Source organism: Aptenodytes patagonicus, chromosome 15 (assembly GCF_965638725.1).
Source record: "Aptenodytes patagonicus chromosome 15, bAptPat1.pri.cur, whole genome shotgun sequence".
NCBI classification, from domain to species: domain Eukaryota; kingdom Metazoa; phylum Chordata; class Aves; order Sphenisciformes; family Spheniscidae; genus Aptenodytes; species Aptenodytes patagonicus.
In genome coordinates, this window is record NC_134963.1 from 2,540,108 (window position 1) to 2,557,740 (window position 17,633).

The following is a 17,633-nucleotide window of genomic DNA, read 5'->3' on the forward strand; positions in this document are numbered from 1 at the left end:
CGTTGTAAGGTGACAGTGGGCACGGTTGTGCTTTGATGGTAGAGCATCCTTGTGTGCGACTTGCTAATGTCACTATTTGGCTCAGAGTGTCAACTGCTGGTTAGAGTTTCTTGGAATGAAGGAAGTATTAACTGTAAATTGCTGTGGCTGGTATCTAATTACAGAATACATTGGGAAGCACTTGGGCGACAATCCAGCAAAGCACTTAAGCACCCACTGATTTTTAAGGAAAGGCCCCTTGACTGGGATTGCTCGTGCTCTCAGACGTCATAAGAATTGTTTGTTAGTGCACTGCTTTTGGCTGGGATAGAGTTAATTTCCTTCCCAGTATAGTAGCTAGTATGGGGCTGTGTTTTAGATTTGTGCTGGAAACAGTGTTGATAACACAGGGGTGTTTCAGTTATTGCTGAGCAGGGCTGGCACAGAGTCAAGGCCTGTTCTGCCTCTCACCCCACCCCACCAGCGAGCAGGCTGGGGGGGCACAAGAAGCTGGGAGGGGACACGGCCGGGACAGCTGACCCCAACTGACCCAAGGGATATCCCACACCATATGGCGTCATGCTCAGCATATGAAGCTGGGGGAAGAAGAAGGAAGGGGGGATGTTCAGAGTGATGGCGTTTGTCTTCCCACGTCACCGTTAGGCGTGATGGCGCCCTGCTTTCCTGGAGATGGCTGAACGCCTGCCTGCCGACGGGGAGGAGTGAATGAATTCCTTGTTTTGCTTTGCTCTGCTTGTGTGCACGGCTTTTGCTTTACCTATTAAACTTTATCTCAACCCACGAGTTTTCTCACTTTTACCCTTCCGATTCTCTCCCCCATCCCACCGGGGGGAGTGAGCGAGCAGCTGGGTGGGGCTTAGTTGTTGGCTGGGGTTAAACCACAACAGTTAGTGGACCGGTACTTTCTCCTGACTACCTTAGCACATCCATCTCATTTTCTGAAGTGACTTAAGGAGTTGGGAGTTCAAGGTTGACTGGAAGTCTGCAGGAAATAAACTCCTAAATCACTGCTGTACTTTGAAAAGTCTACTCAGCTGGACAGCTTCTTTTGCTGTTCTTCATCCTTGCTGTAATAAATAAGATTATGACAGCTTTTAAACCACTGCTAAATTCTGAGGTTTGCCTTTGCCCATCTCGATGTTCCTGTTGCAGCAGGGTTACCCCAGATACTCTAATATGTAATGGCTGGAGCACTCTTTCCAAATGCAGACATAATGCAGTTTTCAACTATGTCCTGCTAACAGAGAAGGGGGAGAACTGACAGAAGGAAGGTTGCAGTGAGAAGTGATAGGAATGACTTAACCCAGGTGGGATAACGAATTCAAAACAGCCTTTTATCTAAAGCAGTCCACGATGCCCCACAATGTAAGTAATCATTGAGAACCACAGCATGAAAAGTCTTGTGAACCAGTGAGACCATGGAGTCACACTTAGGATAATAATGCATTGATTTAATATGATGAAGAACAAATAAATCAAAAGTGGAGGTTGTGGATTAAGTGTGCTGGTTTTAAAGCTTGAATTGGAAATTCTGATTTTCTCAGAATGTAAGTGGGAGGGTGGAGGAAAAGCGCTGGGGATTAGTCCTACTCAACCTTTCAGTCTGGACAGGAGCATGTGGCTGGGTGCCCAGGTGTTTCAGTCCACTTACCAATAAAACAAATACTTTTTACTCCAGAAAAGTTCAGCAAAATTTCTTGATCAGAAGGTAAAGGAAGCCCAGCCTAATCCACTGAGGCTTGTACTATTTCAGTGGTTCCCTGTCTTTTCCTAGGCAAAATACTTTGGTCCTTCCGCACATGCCTCTCTGCTTCTGACATTTGCGTTCATCCTACCTTTCCTTCGATTGCTTGTCCCTCTACATTGCAAGTGCTGCTTTGACTGCCCCCTCATTCTCACTGCACTTCTTCCTCCTTCTCCTCCTCTGCCACAGCCTCCTTGCTGTCTCCAGACTTCAGCTACATGGTTTCTTTGCTTCCCTTCTTTGCTGCTAGCTCTGAGTGCTGATGCAGGACCCCACCAGGATGCATGGCCTGGGGTGGGCTCCCTCCTCTGCCGCACTTCCACCAGCAATGCACCCACTCCTTGGGTATCAGTCCAATTCACTGAGATGCAATTTGCTATGTCCTGCTGATACGAGTGAGGCTCTGAAGCAAATTGCTGTCAGATCAAAGATGTTCCTCATCAAAGGAAATCTTGCAAAGTCCATGTTTTTAGCTGATGGCTCTTTCCTGTTAGCGAAGTATTCCTGATGGACTTCTTTGATATGTTGGTGTGGTCAAGAGGAAAATCACATTCGAAAAGAAATTCAAAAAGGAGGCTGTGTCAGAGCATTCACACCTCCTGTAAATTTCTGTCCTTGTTCCAGGTTTATTTTTAGATTGTGTAAGAATGCTGCTTAGCCAGAAGTTTTGCACAGTGGTCCTCTGTATGGTACAGGCCACCAGCAAGCTGCTAGTGAGTAGCTATGGTAACACTGTAATCAAGGACAAGTACTCAGGTCTCTGAGCATATAGTGCTGGGATGAGTAGGAATTATGAATAATTGCACTTTACTAGAATTCATAACTGATTTCCAGAGGTTACCCAACAGTCAAGCGTTTCTCGCCCTCCCCATCCCCATGACTGCTAATAGTGGGAAAAAAAAGTGATTGTTATGCCAAAGTAATGAGCAAAGAGGTCAGAAAGTTTGCTAAGAGCAGGAGAAGTCGTTTCCTGTGATATCATTAGCAGTACTTTAGAGAGCAGGTTCAGTAATTGCTATGGTAATTCTAAATGGCTTTTGACTGTGAGAACACGTAGGTAATTTTTTAAAGTTAGCATCTTTGCTAGTGGGAAAGAATTCCACTGAAATAAGGCAGTGTGGTGTTACAGAGGGGCATGGGCTGGGGGCTTGGGAAGCAGAGGCTCTGCTCTGCGCTGTGTGACTTCTCCAGGCCTTGGTTTTGCTTCTCAAAATGGTCTATGGTAACATATGCATCAGTGAGCAAGCACAAAAGGAAATTGTGAATCTCAGGATGTAGCTGCCTACCAAGGTGACGTCTCAGATGGAGCAGATCTGTTTTGCAAATACTTCAGCAAGTGCGTGCCTGTACAACAAACGTCATGCATTTGTTACTGCTGCACAAACTGCAAAAATCAGAAAGGGTGGCAAGCGCTCTTTGTATGGGCAAATGCAAAATTTGCTTGAGTGGGTCCTGGTTTTAAAAGTATGAGATCTAATTGTGAGTTAACAGCAGACCTTCTGATGGTTCCCCTGGGAGCACAGACAGGTTGTTGTTGTTGTTCCCCTGAGCCTTCTCCAGGTTGTTTTTGAGCAAAGTCATTGATATTCCTTTGGTTTTCAAGAGATGCTTTTAACCTTCCAGAGAATGAGAGCCGCTACAAGTTTGTCTGCATGCAGATACACTTTGGTTTTCACTGAGTTGATGGAAAGTTTGCTGCTCCTGGCTGTGTTGCTTCTTTTGAGCTTTTACCACATCTTTGTTTGGGGTTAGAAAGAACAAAGCCTGCACGTTATGTTGGAGAGCAATGAGGAGAGGACACTCTTCGGTGTATTTTACCTGCCGGTGGCTACTTGGGTTTTAATTCTTTCTTTCTTCTCTGCAGGTGCAAACAGATGACCTACCTAGATGACCTGCCCCAGATCTCTGTGGTCTTTATATTTGTAAATGAGGCACTCTCTGTCATCCTGCGCTCTGTGCACAGCGTTGTGAATCACACCCCCTCGCACTTGCTCAAGGAGATCATCCTGGTGGATGACAACAGTGACAATGGTGAACATACGTAACTTTTCCTCTAAGTACTGTATCCTGTGTGGTTAATGGACATGAAATGTAAATCAAAGGGAGTTTGGTCACTACTAGCTGAAATGCTTTTGTTTTTTAATGTTGGGATGAAATAGCATTGAGTCATTCTGCATTTAAACAGCCAGGGGAGGAAGGTCATACATGCAACCACTGATTTATAACTAATAAGCTAGATCATAAGTTGGTGTAAATTAACGTACCTCTGTTGAAGGCAGTAGAATTTACAAGAGTGTGTGTTTGTTGATGAGAGGGTTGATTGAGCCGCTTGCACAACGCTGTGAGTAAATATTAACTGTTTGTATAATAAATAATCATTATCTGGATAAACCTGGTTGATTTCATTGAAATCCTCACAGGATGAATGACATTTGTATAGGCAATCTTAATATAGAAATGACACTTTTCTCCAAATTTTCAGATCCAGAAGAATATCATCATTAATAGAGTAAAAGTTTAAATTCTGCTTCCAAGGAAAAGTGGGGCTACAGATTCTCCTTAAAGATAGTTTCTACTCTTTTACGTGGCAGCACACTCTGCTTCTTCATGACGTAAACAGGTGTTGATAACATCAGATTTTGAGTCTGATTTTTTTTCGAGGTAGGGAGTAAATTAGACTATGAGAATGAAACAGAATGGGCACAAAGCATGTGCAACTTTCAGGTCATCTGGTTCATTAATGTAAAAATTACACTTCTGTTACAGCAATCAAAACTCAAAATATTGGTGAGCATATAGGGTGCTGTTGATCAACGTGTTTCACAGGACGGTCGGGTTGAAGAACTTTTAGGATACAGGTGACTAACAGTATTGTTGTGTTTTAGGTTGTTGTACCTTAGAGTTCTAGAACTGCTGCAGCTTCTCAAATCATATTTGTTAAAATAAGGCTTAAGTTTAGCATTTCCTCCACAGATCAACAGCTTTAAATCTTTCAGTTTTAACTTGCTGTTCCTCTTCAAGATCCCCAAAGAGAAAGGAGGGTTGAGAGAACAAATCACTGAAACAAAAATAAGTTCCAAACCCTATAGATTTATAAACCTTTTGTCCAATTCTGCTTTCAGTTATGGCAGTGTAACCTATGAAGTAATTATGTGAGATTGCAAAGTGTTTGAGTCAATGTAATACAGAGGAGAATTGGACTCATTTTTTCTCAGTGAACTCTTATATGGCTCTTCTCTGTCATTCTTCTGGATAACTGGAGATTTATCAGGTCTTTGATTCCAATGATAATGATTCTACTGTGTAATATAGATCAGAAGAATGAGGCTTCTAATGTCCTGGAAGCTTCTACTAGTTTTCCTAATAAATATATTTGAGTAAAAGCCTCATTATGAATAAGTTGCAATGTAAATGAATTACCAAACTAGATTGATTTAAAAAAATACGGAGACCATTTTGATAATTTGCCTGTTTATAAGCCTATTGAAATGAAGCTGAATAAAGGAGTGAATGAGTTCTGCTCCATCTGTGGTTGAATGCCTGAAAATGAACAAAAGAGAAGAAGTCTATCTGAAATCTTCAATATCCATTTAGTTCAGCGGGGAAGAAGCCTGGTATTGAGGGGTCTTAATTAAAGGGGAAAACCCTTAAAATTAAGAGAAATTAATTCTGATCTGAATTAGGTCTTGACCCAAAATCCATCGAGGTTTTTTTTTCAAACTCTTACTGAATAGCATAAATCAGAAAAAAATCACCAGTCCCCCGTGTTACACTGCTGTAAGGTCAGAATTGCTCCTCCAGAGGCCAGCTGTAACCTAATGCAAATCAGCACAGAATTAGAATAGTAACTATTTAAAAATATTTAGACAAGCTACCTCTTCAAAACAATACTGAAATCCATCAGGCCACATTAAAATTGTGCAAGTCTAACAATAACTGCTCTGATGCGTAGAGAATTTCTCTGAGCTGATACCCCTGGAACTGGTTCATGCCACAACTGCGGTACTTGGTTTGTATCTGTGAGACTGACTAAGGGTTTAAGAATATTTAAAGATTTCTTTCCCTTTCTGATGCAGAATAAATCAAAGTAAAGCATAATGTTGCAGGGCTTTTCTCATTCTGTATATTTATGTGGTTTTTTTGTCCTGCAGTTGAGCTAAAATTTAATCTGGACCAGTATGTCAATAAAAGATACCCAGGTCTGGTGAAAATAGTGCGCAATAACAAACGCGAAGGACTGATTCGAGCCAGAATCCAAGGCTGGAAAGCAGCAACCTCTCCTGTCGTCGGATTCTTTGATGCTCACGTTGAATTCAACATTGGCTGGTAAGTGTTGGCTATTCCCACAGGGAGAGCAGGACTGTTACACTGTGCCCTGTGTCGCAAAGGCTCTGAAAGAGATTTGCTCAGCAACAGGGAAGCTGAAAAACTGTAGGGATGAGACGGCTGTAGGCTGGTGTTATCACATTAGCAATTACTTTTGAATAATATTCTTGATTATTGCCACACTGCCGACAATCTTCTGGGCTGCAAGATCCATAAAAAAGCTGTTGTGCCTGCTCTAGTATAGCTCAGTGGAGAGAGAAGTAATTTAAACCACAATGAATGCAAAAGCGCCAAAGCAGTCAAATGGGGAGAGACCATTAAGGAGGCTCTGGGCTGGAGGCAGATGCATGCTTTCAAGTACTTCTTTTTATCTCCTTGTCATTTTCTACTATTTCTTCTTAGGAACTTGAATACCAATCTCATTTCCTCATAAATTTTCTTACATTTACATTTGAGGGAAACATTGAATTATTTCCTGCATTTTTAATGGGGCTTGAAATTAGCACGCCTTTCCTCATCCCCTTTGTTTTGCAAGGGAGCAGATTTGACTGTGGCAAGCACAGTTTTGGGCCTAATGGGCCAGATCTGCAGTTGGAGTAAATCTTTGTAGCACCACTTAGTGGCCAATATTCAGCAATACTGGAAGTCGGGACTGGAGGAACTGATATGTATAGTCAGCTGAAAAAGGGCTGCTGGGACCTTCAGTATGTAAAATGTGTATTTTCCAAAGATAGGCTGGTATTTGATTATGATGATGGAGGGTTATGGTGGAGCTGATTAAGCTCTGCAGTTCTGGGAGATATCCCCAATTTAAAACTAAAAATAGCTGTACTTACAACCAGAGGGAAACTTAATTGCAAAGGAGTGGAGTGTTTATTTTTGTATGTTCGTGAATATCTTTATAAAATGGAAGATGCAATAAAGTAAGTCCTGTAGCGCACCTGGTTTATGTTCACCCTGTTTTTTCCCCAGGACTATGAAAGACTATAATAGCAGTTGTAGAAATTTTCTAGAAGCATAAGAGCTGGTTTAATATATTTATTTACTTTTAAAGCAACTAGATCTTTCAAATCATTGCAAATGTTCATGTAGGGTAATATTAGCTACCGGACAGAATCAGGGACTGGGGAGAGCATGCTCTGGGTGCTGTTCCCAGTGCTTGTCCTGCCCAAGCTGCAGTTTTCTGAGCCTTGCGAAGAATTTTGTTATCACTTCTCTAAGGGACATTGAGATCTTACTGATGCACTCTACCCAGAGAAGCTAGGCAATGGTGTCAGTGAGCAGGAACAGGTTTTGTGATTGCTTTTGGTTTTGTTTGGGGTTTTTTTTAACCTTACTGCTTTGCATTAATGTCAGAAAGGGTTGAAATCAGCATAGCAAGAACGTAGACTACTCAGTAAATGAGAGTGTGTGTGTGTATATCCGAGACAAAAAGTGTTAGCGTTAGCTGCATCCTCCCTGGTGTACTCTCCTTTCAACAAGTGCGCTTCAGTCTCAGTAATGCTGCTGAGCCAGTCTGTGCAGCTGCTTTGAGACCACTTGGCTTCTGGAGTAGCCGCAGAGGATGAGTGAGAATAGCAAATGTGCACCAGAAGCATCGCGTATCTCTTTGTTTCAGAGCCGCGTGTGGAGGCTCAGAGTGTTCCCTTCTGGTGTCCTCAACCTTTGGGGCTGCTGACAGCCATCTCAAACCTTGTTCTACCTGTTTCCTCCTAGTTTTAATTCTGTCTACCTGTGCACGTGCAGTTGCCCGTCATCTCAATTTTCATCTCGTCTTCTTTTACCAGGAGGGACTGGAAGTCCTTCCATCTGGACTGCTTTATTTTTCCCCACCAGGTTAACGTTACCCCTGCTCCATAACCCTATAAACTCGGTAGCCATGCGGGAGTATCTTGTTAAAGTACTGCTGTTCTGTTCTCCTACTAAGTCTCATCTTGCAGGAATGTTTCCCCCCATTTTCAATGTATATTCATGTATTCAGAGGCCACATGGATTGCTCCCACTCAAAGCTGTCTATGGATTATTTGTGAGGCAATTAAAAAGAAGCCAATTCCTTTGCCACAGAAAAGAGCATTAGCTTTCTGTTTGGTTTGTGTTCCATCTAAAAGTCAAGTACCTGCAGGGCGATTTTAGTCTTCCAATCTATGGCTGCTTTAGCTGCCTAATCAGTTGGCAGATTAATTCATAAAGAATCAGAGAAGGACTTCATCACTTCCTCATGAAATATGCAGGACTTTGACAACAAAAAAACCTTTTCTTTAAACAATAGTTGCCCCATTTGTGGGTGAGCTTTTGCCTTATATTGCACTATAGCATTTTACGGGCTCGCACAGCATTATTCTCCAGGGACACTTCTTCTAAACTAAAATACAATCTGGTAGGATGCAAAAAAAATACTCTACAACCTGGAAGGTCAAATTATCTACTGAATTATTTATTTTGCTGTGCTTAATTGCTGCTTTTTTGCTTCTCAGGTGTTGAAATGTATTGGCGCAGAGCAGAGATTTTCTACTGACCTGTTCCCCTTAAGGCTTTTGATAGCGTAAGCCAATACTGCTGCTGTAAGAGCAAAAGTGGAGGGGACTAGCTGAAAGGGAGGCCATTACTATTAATTCTCAAATGGAATTTTAAATTAAAATTACATGATAATGTATGTGTACAGTTCATATGTAAAGTTCTACCTTTCCTGCAGTAGAACCTTGTCTGTTTTTAACGGTTACTTAATGTCAATAGAAGTCAGCATCTAGAGCCAGCAACCCAGCAGAACCAATAGGTATGAAAAGCTCCTCTGCATTCCTCTCCGAGGGTATATTTAAGCCTGTATAGTTCAGTTTTCCCTTCAGTCCTCTGAAGTTTTCAGCATTCCTGACTCTTGTATTAGGTCCACCCACTGTGCGTTAGGCCACTCACAGTAACACTGAGTACAGACTGTTGCATCCTGGCTGCTAATTGTGTTGCAGAAGATGTAGAGCATTATATAGGCTCCTGTCTTTGAGAGATGGGAAAGAACAACATGGCAAGGAGAAGAGAACTTCACTACGTTATAACTGGGAGCAGGAAGGAGAGATGGCAGAGATGGGGTGTTAATTCTCTGGGTGAGAAAAAGGACACATTGAGTGAAGGAGAGCAGAAATCAGTAAGTGAAATGCAGAGACCACAATATATTAGCAGCCGTAAAGAGGGTGCTAGGAGCCATAAAAGAAGACATAATGGTAGAGTATTATACTTGCTTTCTATCTTAGAAATTGCTTTTGCTCCTATCACAGAGGTAGTATTGGAGCTGTGAATGGAGTTACGCAGTAGTGTAGTAATTAAAATTTTGCCAGACAAAGGGGGAGTATCAATAAGGAAGCAGTGGAGTAAGAGGATTTAATCAAAGGATTTCAATATACCAGAGAGACAGGCACAGCCTGACACGAGAAAGAGGACCTGAAATATAAGCCAAGTATCCATCAGACTGTGCCACACACAGCCCGTCGTTATGGATTATCCCTGAAGTTGGCAGTGTTTTAAAAATATAGAAAACTGGCATTTTAATGAACTAAGAAGAAAAGCTAAAACCAAGATCCCCAGGTCTATGGATATTACTTTGCAGATGCTATTTTATATGTATTTATATATTTACATATGTAATATATAGTGCAATTTTTTATAGTGGCCATAAGCAATGGATTCTCGAGAAAGTGTGTAAAGGCAAAAGGAAGTAGATTTCCTCCTAATCTTCTACTGGCATTGGTTATCCCCAGTACTCTATAACAGAGACATGGTTATGCTTTTGTAGGGCAAAGCTACAAGGTCTTCGCTCCCCTGAAAGTTCCCTCATTAATATTTTCATGCAATGTGCTGGAAGCCAAACTCTATCAGCAGGTAAACTCCCCGTCCCCCCTGTTCAAGCTCAGGTGGCTCTTTGGGGACATGGCAAGGTCCAGGTGGTCCTTTCCTTCTAGTGAGAGAAGTGCTGAAGGTGAGGGTGAAATTACGTTTGCAGTCCTTCTCCTGGGCAGTCCCTCCCCTCTGGAGGGTTCACACCTATCACTCCTTCTCAGGACATGGTTCATTGCAGCATCCCTGGTACCATGCTGAGTTTGACCTGGGAAGTTTTATTTATGCAGATGCAAAGGAAAGGACGTGTTTATTAAGGGAGTTTTTCCTCATCCAAAGCCTCTACCATCACTTAGGATCAATTTGGTAACTTAATGGAATACATGTTTTGGAGAGCAAAAGTGAACTAATATTATCTGAGTGAAGAGGCAAGCGTGCAACGTAAGCCATGTGAGCCTTTCAGTTTCATAGGACAGCGCCAGCTTACATACAGAGGACATGCCAGAAAAGCAACTTCAACTATTCATCTACCTAAACAACCTAGAGTGTTCGTTGAAGCATCCTCATTGCTTTTCAGTGGTGCAGAAAAGAGCTATTCAGATTTGGCAGCCAAAGAGCTGATCTTTAACTCTCCAGCAGGCGTTTATGCCGCGTTCGCTCCATACTGGCTGGGGGCTGCAGGTCTGAAACCTCCCTGGGCACACAGGAACGCTGATGGAGACGTCAGGTAGAACAGATGGGGAATTTCTCTCTCCTCTTAGAGTCCAAGGAAGGGAGTAAGAAATTTATTTTTTTTTAGTTCTCTGAACATTTATTTGCAGGAAAGGCATTCTGCATTAACTATTCCTCAGTTGGCCTCAGTGAAGAATTATGTATGTCAGTAGGTCTGCTTGTCTGCATCTGATAAATGCATATTGTCAGTGAAATGTGAGGTAACGTATAAAATCACATGCAAAATAAGTTTTCAGTTTACACAGATTTTTTTCTTACATTTCTGTGTTAAGTTTTTACTTCATGGTACCTGATAGTGGTACAGCCAGAGTAAAATATGGTGTTAAACCCACTGAGCCATAAAATCTAGCAGATGAGACCATGTTGTCTTTCATTTATGTCTTATAAGGACTCTTCCTTAAGTCCTTGCAAGAAAAAAAAAAAGAAATTCTGATTTGTGAAAGCGGGAGAAAAAAGGTTGGATTTTTTAATGTTAGTTCTTCATTTTTTTATTGGAGTAAAATTTAGAATAGTGATGGTGGAGAGGAAAAAAGAGACGTGTTTATCTCAAAAGAATCCAGGGATTAGGGTATTTGGGTACCCAGTTGGGACGGGGCAGAATTTAAGAGAGACGTTTCCCATTGCAATTCCTGTCATTTAGGAAAGGATTTACTTTTGCAGAAATTCGGAAAAAGTGACATTTTGCGGGGGTGGGGGGGCAGTTATTGACAAATGCCTACTGCAGTCATTCTCATTAAGAAATGAAAAGTATTCTGGGTCCGCTCCTCAGATGATGCATGTTAGCAAAGCATCCCTGACGTTGTGAAGTCCATTGAAGTGGAAGAGTTGGACAGCAGAGGATCTGGCCTGCGGCATGCGTGTGGTTTCTCTTAGATCGTGTGCGTTTATTCCTCTGTTGTGCCTTTTTAAAAGTCTGCTTGAAGTCAGCAGGTGTTTTTACATATTTAAAAAGGTGAGTTATATAATCATGTGTGCTGAGCAGCTCATTACTAACTTGTTTTTATCTGGTTTTTATCTGGAAGAAGCTGTTCTTTTTAGCGTTGTGAAAAATCAGACTTCCCCGTTGGCATGAACTCTCTGACAATCTGATAAGGATGTAAGACAGCATAAAATTTTTGTTTGCTGTGGTTTTCCTTTGGGTTTGAGCTGCTCTGAATTGGCCCAATATTAAATACAGAATGCATATATGTTCAGAGACAGACTTACAGTGGGATTAGAGAAGCCCGTGTGATCACAGTATGACCCCTGCCTTTGCTCTCAATCTTCTTACAGGCTTATTCTATAGTCTGGGTTAAATTCTGCCTTCCAGCTCTTTTCCTAACTCTAATGTTTATCTTGGGAGCACTTATTCTTTAAGGCCCACAGTACTGGCATTGCTGGAGCTCCCACTGAAGTCATCATGGGTGCTCAACACCTTGGAAAATCCGGTGTTAATCCAGAAATTGACCCACTGATAGGCAAAAGCATTAAATGCATGAAATGCATGTGCTGTGTTTAGGGATATGCTCAATGGTCTTTGACAAATCAACACATCCTTTTGTTGTGAATTTGCTCCTGATGAGAGATTCCTTCCACAAATTCCCCAAGAGAGTTTCTGTAAGGAGGAGTCACTTACCAAGGCACCTGCTGTGGATGTTCCTCCCAGCACATCCCTGTGCCTGTGGGAAGCCCACCAAAATCATGGGACGGCGATATGCTTTGTGGAGTTTCAACCAAGCACTGTCAATCGCAGGGCTAAGTCCTGGGAATGAGACTTCAGAAGTGTGTTTCTGTATTTCTGGATCTGCTTCAGAGAAATAAAACCCAAGTGAAAATACCCTTTAGCCTAGCGGAGTCTATAAGAGAACTAAATTTACTGTCCTTTCTCTTCTGGCTTTAACCATTCACCAGCAATCTGTTCAGACTGAGAGGAGGACACTGACAAATATATTTTTTTAGAGCGGATAGAAGGGAGGAACTTCTTATGTCACTCAAATTCCAGTCCAAATTGTCTGCTTGGTTTTTCTTAGGTGGAAAAAAGAACTGGATGATGTGAAGCATCACCTTTAAAGCTGAATCTTTTGATTATATTTAGTTTACTGAAATCCATCATGTCTATGAATATGCCTGGGAAAATTTTTCCTCTTGCTCCAGTAAATAACTTGTCAACAATATATGCTACTCTGTGCCCATAAAGTACGTTGACTCAGATACAAGCTAGGAACCTAATATTTTTGCATCTGTGAAAAAGAGATGAATCTCAAAATTCACATCTGGCTTACGTACCTAATCAGGCAGGGCTGAATCCTGCCTCACTGCCAGCAGTGCCCACGTGGAAAGGAAATACTCAAACAACATATTGCAGCTCATCAGCATAGCATGTTGAACATGCTTGGACTTCAGCAACCTCTTCCACTCTGTCCTTTTAGTCCTGGGAGCTGCCAGGAGCACCTGACTTCTGCAGATGCACGGTGGAAAAAACAAGACAAGGGATAAAAAAACCAGGGAAAGAACACCGGTGTCTGTAAAGAGGATGAGTAAATCTACATAATAATGTAGTAGCTTAAAATTAGGAAAAAAATTAGAAATTACTAGGAAAGATTTAATCATAATCCTTTCAAAAATCTGAAGCAATTAGACAAAGCCAGAATCACCAGCAAAGTTGACAAAGGATTTGATGAATGTGCAGCTCAGCTTATGGAGGCAAAGACACTGTGTAAGTCCATTGAGCCTAATAGAGCTACTCCAAGGCTGGACTTTGCTAGCAATGAATAGCAATAAAAAACCACTCATATTTCAGGGATTACCCAAGATAAGCAATGTAAACACAGTCCATTACCCAGTCGTGTTCAAGCTTATAGTCCTTCATTGGCCATTACCTAGGGATCCTGGCAGACAGAAGAACAGAGCACAAGCAGTGTCGGTGGTGCAGAGGACATTGGCAGAATCTGGGATTTGAATGTTCCTGTAGGTCTCGCTGAGATGAGCTAGGGCTTGGCGTCCGAATACCCCATTGCTATTTCTGCTGTCCCTGATCGGGCAAGACAAGCTGTGAAGTCTCACAGGTGTACAAGGTTTAATTAAAAGGCTCTCCATCCTGAGTTTTGCTAAGTGACAGAGAACAACTCTCCACTGGATTTTCTCTTTCCATCTGTGACTCAGAGCCTGCTCTTACTTGTGCGTGTGACCATATTTTGGAAGTTAGGTAGATGTGCAGTCTGTCCAGATACTGAACCTTTTCTGTTCCTAAGACCTGCGGGGATGTGATTTCCACACATGTGGATACAGACAGAGGAAGAAAGTCACCTCCACTGGGGGGATGGGAGGTTGAGAAAATGAAGTTCCAGCAGTTGCTGTCATACCAATTCACTCCATAACCTTGGCAGGGCTTTTTACTTCATCTGTAACCTGAGGGTAGAGATAGCAACGCTTGTTGAAGTAGTAATGTCTTCAACATTTACATTTCTTGAATGCAGGGGACTGAAAGGGAATTTCCGTCACATGGACAGCTTTCAGATGCCTCAAATTCCGTGAAAGTCCAAAATCCGAGATTTCAAATTAATAGATTGATAGAGATTAATGAAATTTCATCATGTATTTTGATCCGACTGTTGTATTACACTCCAGAGATCCCTCCTTGTGCCACTCAGATGCAAAGCACCAAGTCAGGTGGTAATAAATGTAAGCCATACAACTGGAAAAACACAGGAATTCAGTCAACTGTAGAGTGACAGGAGTAGTTTGGTGATGGCTGGTGTGACAGCAGCACCAGAGCTGGGAATGGAGAACTCGGGGTCAGTTTTCTTAACGAGGCTCCTGCTGCAAGTGCTCCGCATGGACAGTGACCTGCTCCAAGGTGATTTTTTTTTCTCCGCAACCACGAAGAGGAGGATTCTTCTTCCAGTCAAACAATTAGTGGCCTGTCATTAGTGACATCTATACCTGTTGCTTGGTATTTTGAAAGCCTTTGTTTCAGAGGCCAGAAGGGAGTAGGAGAGCCTCCTGCTGATATTACGCACAGGGGTTACCACAGCCATGCATGGAGGCACCTGATTCGTGATGGGAGAGAGGTGTCTGGCTGACATCTCCGTTGTTCTCCTGTATTTTCTTCTGCTGCCTCTAGGCTGGTAAGCAGAGATAACATTATGGGAAGAACAAGGCAGATTCATCTTTTCTGCATTCTCCCCTGCTTTATTGGAGTTGCAGGAGTTTTTCTGCCATCCATCCACTGGTTTTTAAAACACTTAATCTCATAAATATAATCTCGTATTAATAATGGAAGTGGCTCATCCTGATTTGGTAGGTCACATTGGCTCTCTATGTGGGTGCATGAGTGTGGCCTAAAGACCGTACGAATTGGCATTCTGAACTGCACTCTCCTGAATCTCTCTCAGTTGTTTCTTGTGTCTCCCACAGAAAAAAAAAAAATTCTCCTTTGCGTCTGGGGTGCAGTTCTTTAAATGCCATGCAAAAAAAAGGGGGGAAAGAAACAACATATGATCCTGCTGACTAAGGAAATATTTTAAAGCCAAAAAGGTACTTAACAAGCTGAGCTGAAATCACTGTACCTCTCTGGGCTGATGCACTTTCACGCTTCTGTGGACGTCTTTGGTACCTTGCAGGACTGGGGTTTCACAATAGAAGTACTGCACCAAAAATTGCAGGTGGCAGGCAGTAGTAAGAGAGACCTCAGGCCATTCCAGTCATGAGGGATGCATTGATTTATTCCCAGAATAAATCAAGTAGAGTAACAAAACAATACATGTTGCATGCGAGATGAACATCTCTTTCATAACCTTCCTGGCCAGGGGGAATTTCTGCAACTTGCAGTGTCGTTCTTCTCTTCCCACCATGCTTGTGATCATCCTTTTTATTAAAACTTCCATGCTCTGTGTTATTGGCATCCAGCGGATAAATTCAAATGTCATTTTTCTAGAGGAATCCAAATAAAACTAGTTTAACTCTCTTTGACTTCTCTCCAAATGAAATGCTGTGACACCTTGTCTTTTTGTCAGTTATGCTCTTATTTTACATTATTTTGTGATGGTTTATTTGCAGTGAGTAGCTCATCGTGAATACTCAAGGGTTTCACTGAATCTATGTGTCTTTTTACTGATGTGGGAGGGGTAAAAAGAAGAGAAAGAAAGGAGTACACGACCTCATGTAAGCAATATGGAGTCTGTGTACATAGAAGACAGATATTTTGGCCGTATTCAAGTAAAGAGAAATTGCTGTCTTCTTACAGAAGAGGTAAGAAAATTTATGATAGTTCAGATCGAGGCAGTGAAGATTGGAAATGGAGGTTGAATTAATTTCATAACGTCCCTTTCTGTTGGCCTACACAAGAAAATACATGGTAGCAAACTAAATATAAGATAACAAACAAAATATAAGGTAACAAACTTGAAACCACAAAGGAACAATTGCCTTTTAACCAAAAACAAAAGAAAAATGAGAAAAGATCAGTGTTCAAATCCTACTACCTCTCTGAATCGCAGCAAACCACCATTCCCTTAAAGATACATGTGAGAGCTCTGCAAAATCTTCAAAGCTTATTTCAAGGGGAAGCACAGTTACAAAGGAGTGAAGTGCTTTCCACCCTTACGTAAGTCTGCTACCTCTTTCGATCCGTTTCTCTGTAAATTCATAGCAACTTCAGACTACCTTGGTCAGAAATGAATGTTTGCACTGAAGCTTTTTGCTTTCCTGAAACACTTCGGGATGTAGCTTCTGTTGAAAGCACACTGACGTTTTAAAGCCTTTTGAAATGATGGCACGTTTCCTGCAGTTCGTCGCTTTTGCACCATCTGGCAATTGAAATCTTCTCATCACCAAAGAGGTTTTAGAAGGCATAATGCAGCCACGCTTGTCATTCAAACTGAGCCCGATGGGGTCAGTCCTTAGGAAACAAGATTAAAATCTCCGAGTAACCTTCAGATTCAGTCAGTCCCTGGTGTGTGTTTTGTTCTTTGGGCCTTGTCAGCAAGAGCAGGTATTTAATCGCTACCAGACATCCTGGTGGTGTAGCTGTTAGGAGACCATTTAGTCACTCTTGGTGATAGTGTCTCTCAACACTTGTCCATTGCAAAATGAATTGATAGTCTCCAGGTCTCAGAATAAGTGTTCAGTAAAATTTTGTGTTGTTAAACTCTGGTACAGCTTCATAAAGGTAGTAATTCATGTGCTGTTGCTATATGAAGTAACCCGCACCAAGCTCCAGTCTCTTCAGTGAATGATAGTGATCTGTATTCGGTCCCGCTATGCTGCGCCATGGGCTGCCGTCTCGCTGGGTTACGGCTCTCAGTGTTAGAGAACTTCGTTTTATCAGGCTGCAAAGCAGGACCTGGGATTACTGCATGGCTGTAAAACATTTTGCTGTTTTTATTGTTCTCAGGGTGGAACCTGCACTTACCCGGATCAAAGAAGATCGAAAGCGGATCATCTTACCAGCAATTGACAATATCAAGTACAACACTTTTGAAGTGCAACAATACGCCAATGCAGCCCACGGCTATAACTGGGGCCTCTGGTGCATGTACATAATCCCACCGCAGGACTGGCTCGATAAAGGGGATGAGTCAGCTCCCATCAGGTAAATCTCCCATGAGCTGTCATTTTGGTACTAGCAATGATTCCATCTCAGCTGTCTGCCGAGGGGGAATTTAAGTGAAGCAAGGCCATAGGCTTTGTACAGGGATAGTGCAATGAAACTGAAGAAAACAGATGGCTCTACAAAGCTATGGATGCACGTGTCGCATCTCAGAGCTGCACCACAGTGTACATAGAAGCGCATGTGCTCTAGTTGTGAATGTGTGGTTCAAGTTCACGTTGTGGCCCTTAGTAGGATAGCAGGGTCTTTTTCATCTATGCTTTTATTTTCCAGTGGACTCTGGCATGAGTAATAAGCCAGTGAAACATTGTCTGTATGAGAAATGAAGGTATTTTGTATGTGACTACAAAGAGGCTGGCTTCACTTTTGGTCTGTAGGCAGCACTCAGCCATCAGCCCAAACCAGAGCTTCCCAGCAGCA

General features: G+C 42.1%; 1 protein-coding gene across 2 annotated transcripts in view; it reads left to right on the forward strand.

The window, feature by feature from the left end:
* GALNT9 (polypeptide N-acetylgalactosaminyltransferase 9) overlaps window positions 1-17,633 on the forward strand; it is a 227,167-nt gene that overhangs the window by 115,915 nt on the left and 93,619 nt on the right. For both annotated transcript variants that reach the window (XM_076352635.1, XM_076352634.1), the window contains exons 3-5: window positions 3,609-3,775; window positions 5,896-6,070; window positions 16,998-17,195. In XM_076352635.1, coding sequence (XP_076208750.1) covers window positions 3,609-3,775; window positions 5,896-6,070; window positions 16,998-17,195 — 540 coding nt within the window. The remainder of the gene's footprint in view (window positions 1-3,608; window positions 3,776-5,895; window positions 6,071-16,997; window positions 17,196-17,633) is intronic.